The 6,624-nt window shown below is 51.1% G+C and overlaps 1 protein-coding gene across 1 annotated transcript; it reads right to left on the bottom strand.

Moving 5' to 3' along the window:
• Positions 1–538: 538 nt before the first annotated feature.
• Positions 539–6,109, bottom strand: LOC146859430 (tubulin alpha chain). The gene is made up of 4 exons (XM_085650127.1): positions 5,468–6,109; positions 3,837–4,059; positions 1,759–1,907; positions 539–1,599 (listed from the first exon to the last, which is right to left on the bottom strand). The coding sequence occupies exons 1-4, from the start codon at positions 5,468–5,470 to the stop codon at positions 622–624; spliced, it is 1,353 nt and encodes a 450-aa protein (XP_085506253.1). The 5' UTR covers positions 5,471–6,109; the 3' UTR covers positions 539–621.
• Positions 6,110–6,624: the final 515 nt, after the last annotated feature.

Below are 6,624 nucleotides of genomic sequence, written 5' to 3'. Positions count from 1 at the left end.
CTTCCTTCGAAACCTTAACAAAAACCATCCAGAACCTACACACATCAACCCAAAATACACCAAGATTCTAATCCCTAACTCGCAGCCACAATACATGCACTTCCCAGGGAATCCCAGTTCACCTCAACCACAGTACAGCACAGAAGACAGTCCTACATTAATTGTACTACCGTAAACACAAAACTATAGCTACTTACTTTAGGCCCAATTACATAACAGCACTCAGTGTGCATACTTACCAATCTAGCCAACTCACTACTTTTACTGTATAGCAAATGCAACACTGAATAAGCCAATGCAGCATAAATACTTTGAGCGGAGGACAATGTTTTGTAGTAACGCCTTAGGTTTGTAGGTCACTGGTTATGAGGGCTGAAGAGCAAACTTATAGCAGTTAGAATTTAGCTGTTGGGAATAGATTGCTGCAGGCAGTTGCTATAACCCTTCCTGGTCACTATTATCACCATTATTTTCGAAGTTTGCGCCAAACTGCATTCATGGCAAAAGCAGCAATTAGAAGAAATTACAAAAGCATGAGTTACATTGGAAAAGACTTTAATTTCATGATGAAAGGACCGCAAATAAAATTGTCCATCTACCACACAATAAAATCACTTTCGCCTAATACTCTTCACCTTCATCTTCTTCGCCCTCATAAGAGTCTAATCCCACCTCTTCATAATCCTTCTCCAGGGCAGCCATGTCCTCCCGTGCCTCCGAGAACTCTCCTTCCTCCATCCCCTCACCCACATACCAGTGGACAAAGGCACGCTTCGCATACATCAGGTCAAACTTGTGGTCCAAGCGAGCCCATGCCTCAGCGATGGCTGTGGTGTTGCTCAACATGCACACAGCACGCTGCACCTTGGCCAGATCTCCACCAGGAACCACAGTGGGAGGCTGGTAGTTAATACCAACCTTAAAGCCAGTTGGGCACCAGTCAACAAACTGAATACTGCGCTTGGTCTTTATTGCTGCAATCGCAGCATTGACATCTTTGGGCACCACGTCGCCACGGTACAACAGGCAGCAAGCCATGTACTTACCGTGGCGTGGGTCACATTTAACCATCTGGTTTGCCGGCTCAAAGCAAGCATTGGTGATCTCAGCGACTGAAAGCTGCTCGTGGTAGGCTTTTTCTGCCGAGATGACTGGGGCATAGGTGGCCAGGGGGAAGTGGATACGGGGATAGGGGACCAAGTTGGTCTGGAACTCTGTGAGGTCAACATTGAGGGCACCATCGAATCGAAGGGAAGCTGTAATTGAGGACACAATCTGACTTATCAAGCGGTTGAGGTTGGTATAGGTTGGGCGCTCAATGTCCAGGTTCCTGCGGCAGATGTCATAGATTGCTTCATTGTCCACCATGAAGGCGCAGTCCGAATGCTCCAGGGTGGTGTGAGTTGTCAGGATGGAGTTGTAGGGTTCGACCACAGCAGTTGACACTTGGGGAGCTGGGTAGATGGCGAATTCTAGCTTTGACTTCTTGCCATAATCTACAGAAAGCCGCTCCATCAGCAGGGATGTGAAGCCGGAGCCAGTGCCTCCACCAAAGCTATGAAAGACGAGAAATCCTTGAAGGCCGGTACACTGGTCAGCCTGTGGAGATTAGAGCAAAGATTAGCCTCAAGAGAACACTACAACACCCTCAACGAAACGTGACAAGTTATCCAAAGCAAAAGTAGTGGGCATAATGCACACTGGAACAAGTCCTCCTAGGGACTATGCTCTCATTCAAACAAAAAATGCACAACTCACCAGCTTTCGCATTCTGTCCAGCACTTGATCAATGATCTCCTTGCCGATGGTGTAATGCCCACGGGCATAATTATTGGCCGCATCTTCCTTGCCACTTATAAGCTGCTCTGGGTGAAAGAGCTGGCGGTATGTCCCCGTCCGAACTTCATCTAAATGATTGAAAAGAAAATGTAAATTGAGAATGTGCAGTTATAACTCCTAACCAAACCACTGCAATAATGCTAGAATTAATGACACCATTAAAGTGCAATTCCACACTTCAGTAATACATGCATGAAATACAAAAAACATGACAAAGGAGATTTAAAAAGTGTAGCAGTGAAATGGGTGTTGGTGCACATGAGAGAAGTTGAATACTAAAAATAAAAATGCATTTAATGTCACAATACAAAGTAGGACATCATATGCACATGCAAATAAAAACTCCAATATCCCTTTAATAGCTGCGTGGATGGTAATGATTAAAAGAACCTATAGAAGGGGACACTTGTAGTGCCAACAGGTTTCTGCCCTACACGGATGGCCATACAAGGTCCACAGCATTTTTCAGTGAGTTTGTTTCACTAAAACTCTCCCCCGTGAAGTTTGTTTACACAATTTTAATATGGTACGCACTATAAAACGCCAAGCATTGAGACGCAAGGTACACATTTACGAGCTAGTGGGATATTTGTGCCAATGACTTCACTTCTGCAGTCACCAAGTAGCTGACAGTTTTCGCATGTGGTAATTCGGCTGTCTTGCTAAAAGTAAACAAAAATAAGCTTTTTGCTAACAATACATTCAAGGATGGAATTTACGTGCCTGGGTCGTGCCCGATGGATTGAGGAGCAATCAGGTTCAACTCAGGCCAGGATGTCAATGCTCCCTGCGACCTGAGCAAGCCACGTGTGCTACCCAGAGCCACTGCTTGTAGACAGGGGGGGGGGGGGGGGTGGAGATGACACTAAGCCAACCACTCCAGGCTTAAGGGCCAGCTGCATTCCTTTGCCGCAAGCAAGGATAGTGCACTTTGGGACAGGCAGAACTAGTCTTATTTCTGCAACTCCATGGTAGGTGATCATGTTAGTGTGGAACGCATGAAAGAAAGTCGAACTCCCAGGCCTGAACACGAGCTCTAACCCAGAGCGGTCACTCAGCTGCGGCGACTTCTCTCAGGTAGTACTTACAAGACAGGCGCTGCTCCCGGCGAGCTCCTTCCGCATTGCTCCACACCTGAGCAGAAGACTAGTTTTCTCCAAAGGGAGCCTCCAAGCTGCTGGTCTTACTCTCCCGTCACCGCTCCTCCCCTCAACTCTGCCGAAGCGCTGCAATGTCCTGTTTAACCCAACCATGACCCTGTCAGTTCAGGTTCTATCGTGTACTCTTAAGCTTCCTCATTTTGGGACTCAGCATTCTTGGCACTTCAGGGCTCGCTTTTTAATACAACTAGCAAGTCGTTAAGTAAACCCACCAAACACGATTCTTCACACAACTAGTGAATAACCGGCATGCAATCACACCACTTCAAAGCAGAGATGGAAACCCCTCCTCCCCCGCAGATTTAAGACAGATCCCCAAGTGGGGGCAATATTCACCAACACCACAGGCCCCAATGACTTAGATGCACTTCTAACTTTTGAGGCAACAAGGAACGAAGACCCCCTTGGGCACCTTTCCTTCAGAGCAGTAAATGGTTTTGCGCAGTGGGGTGATGGAATCCAGCATTTACTACCATGTAAAATCACAGTGGGCCCCTAGCATTACAAAAATGGAGCTGGAAGCAGTGATATGGAATGCTTTAGGATACCTCCCATGACAGGGTGTGTTATATTAGCCCGACAGGAGGGTAAAGAGGCTGGACACCAAGAAGTATAAACCATACAGCCATGACAGCTCCATCGTGTGGTCGGTCACATGTATCTGGAAAAGTTGATGGCACGGTTGCCACTCTGCAAGTTATCCAGGCTGGTAGGCCACCTTTGGGTTTCACTTCCAAGGTACCTCGCAGTTAGGGCACTGAATGCAAGGACTGACTGCTTCTCACCCAATGCATGCAGCCAAGGTCCCCATGCCATCACACAATGCCCTCTACTCACCAATGACACTGGGCTCCAGGTCCACAAAGACAGCCCGGGGAACGTGCTTCCCGGCCCCCGTCTCGCTGAAGAAGGTGTTGAAGGAGTCGTCGCCGCCCCCGATGGTCTTGTCGCTGGGCATCTGTCCGTCCGGCTGGATGCCATGCTCCAGGCAGTACAGCTCCCAGCAGGCATTGCCCATTTGGACCCCAGCCTGGCCGACGTGGACTGAAATACATTCCCTCTGAAAGACAAGGGCGAAGTGTCAGGGCATTCAACGTGTTAACTGATGACAAACGGCGCAGGAGGTTCCGTAAAGAGACGGCGGTGTCATGTGGTAGGGCGGGGACTGATCTGTAAGGTAAGTGACTGCATCATGCATGAGAAGAGACCATCACTTGACAGCGTGGACAGGGATGGCAGCGACAGGCAGACCGTAGTATGTGTCCGCCATGATATTACGGGGGGGGGGGGGTGTTGCAGAGCCACGGAATCACTACACCAGCACAAACGTAAAATCACTAGGACATTAGTACATTAAAGATAGAGCCGAAGAAAGTGAGTTGGGCAAGTTGCCGTACCTACAGGAGGCGGCAGATCACTCATGGTAGAACGGGCATGTTTCGGTGCCCGTGGGAGGTGGCAGACATCACGTACGGGCAGGTTTGTGAGCCTGCCGTCGGCGGCAGGGATCACTCATGGCAGTCTGGGCGTGCTCATGAATGGAGAAGTCGGTGATCCCGCACTGCAGCATGGACATGTTCCTGAGGGCTGGCAGCATTCGCAGTGGTATAGGCAGCGTTATGACGGCACGTACGTCGGGGGCGTGGAGGCGTACTGCAAGCAGACATGCCCGTGACCAGCCCCACCCTAGTGACATCGCCAGACGTCTCTCTTCCCCCCCCCCCCCCCCCCCGCAGACTGCGAAGAAAGGACCGGTCGTTGCTTGCAATTACATCAATACGCGGGCGGCATCGGGGCGGGCTCAGCATGACGGCCATTCACAGGGCGGGCCCAGGGATGCCCCACCCTCCAGAACCACCGCCCACTCAAGGACCAAAAATACCCCCGGCCCCACCCGCGTCAGGGCGGGGCGCGGATGACCTAGTTCGGCGCGGATCCGGCCAGAGAGAAGCACGTGCCGGGACGCCACGAAGGGCCATGGGGGGCACGAGGCGCTAGACTGTATAAACACAGATCTGACGGACACCAGAGTTAAGGGCCGCGGGGTGTAGGTGGCACTACGGGGGGGGGGGATCAGAACCAGGGAAGTCCGACAGTACACCGCGAACCCGCAGCGCTACACCGGAAGGGGTGCACGACAGACTGAGGCTTAGAGCAAGAAACGGGGGGTGTACACTAGAGGCATGAGACACAGCAACAGGAAGCCCCGTGACCTCCAGACCCACCCGCGGGGGTACACGTGGCACCGCCGGGAACTCGTAAATGACGGAAGGGGTGCGGAGCCAGGGAGGAAAGGCGACAAGGATCATAGCACAGCGGGGGATGGGAGACGACGATATTAACACTGCTCTCAACATCCCACTTTGGAGGCAAGCTCGGGGAGGCTCCGACCCACACTCTCCATTAACCCACGATCCTTAGTCTCCCCTCCCGACTCAAACAATATTAGATCACCCGTGCCCCCTCACCATGATTGCGCTGGTCCGGTCGGTTCTAGTCTCACTTCGAGCCGCGTGACGAGTCTCTGTGAGAGGAATGAGCGCCAAAACACGCAGCTCGGCTCTTTATATACGAGGGTGTGGCTTCCGCGTCCCGACAGCAAGTTACGCAACCGCGTCTCCGTACGGGCGGGATTCAACCGACGTAACGACGCTTCGTCACAAGGGCGGCCATGCTAGGGTGAGGCAAGCGTGCCCTGAAGTAGAGTTGAACAGCATCGTGGAGTGGGCGGGATCATCGCAACCAGCCATCTTAGAGCCAGGCACTACGCAGTTGATTTTATATTTCTGCGGCCACGCCTCTGGCGCAGTGACTGAACCAGTAGAGCTCCCTTTACAAGGCGTTAATCACGTGCTACCGCCCTGCACCATCTGGCTTCCGCCTACGCAATCTACCGGTCCGAAGATTATTTTAGGCGCGAACCACGCCCCCTGGAATTACCACAACGCATGGCGGGACTGAGGCGGATTTCACCATCCGCACTGTGACGCGCATCACTGGGAGCGCTATTGTAGACGCTCGTCTGGGCCTATTTCCTAAAGCAAACTTGCGTAGCCCGTGGCGCAGTTACCACCGGCAGGGCGAGCCCAAGCTCTGAAGCTCTACGCAGTGAGCACAGGAGGTCTACGCATGCGCAGCATGTGGCGCATAGACCGCAGGCAGGGCGAAGCTAAGGCCTGAAGGTCTACGCATGCGTAGTCTGTGGCGCAGTGACCGCAAGTAGGACGAGCCTAAGTGCTTGAGCTCTACCCATGCGCAGTCTGTGGCGCGGTGACGCTTGGACAGGAACACTGTGCTGCACAGAAGAATAGCTAAGTAAAATAAGCATTTGCAATGCAATAGGTCTCGCATTTGTTAAAGTTAGAGCCGTTGGTTTTGAAAATGACAATTGTTTTACTTTTGTTGTTTGTAGTGGAGTAATTATAAAAGTAAACAAGCATTTACAATGCAATAGGTCTTGCAACTGCGAATTTTGGAGCTAGTGGCATTGTAAATGGAAATTCCTTTAACAAAATTAAAAGCCATTGTTATTTACAATACCAAAGCAACACCTATTACATTGCATAGCGCATGTCCGTTACTGAACATATCTTGTAAGTAGGGATGGTGCTGTGCAGGTGAGAGC

The sequence above is a fragment of the Triturus cristatus genome, chromosome 3_2 (assembly GCF_964204655.1).
Source record: "Triturus cristatus chromosome 3_2, aTriCri1.1, whole genome shotgun sequence".
Lineage (NCBI taxonomy): Eukaryota > Metazoa > Chordata > Amphibia > Caudata > Salamandridae > Triturus > Triturus cristatus.
Note: the sequence above shows the minus strand (reverse complement) of the source record. Positions and strands in the feature narration are given on the sequence as shown.

Excerpts from the sequence above, each read along its gene's own strand:
- LOC146859430 (XM_085650127.1), bottom strand. Across the intron at positions 1,908-3,836 it reads CCTGGAGCCCAGTGTCATTG|ATGAAGTTCGGACGGGGACA; the intron begins GTGAGTAGAGGG and ends TCAATCATTTAG. Across the intron at positions 1,600-1,758 it reads TGGACAGAATGCGAAAGCTG|GCTGACCAGTGTACCGGCCT; the intron begins GTGAGTTGTGCA and ends TAATCTCCACAG.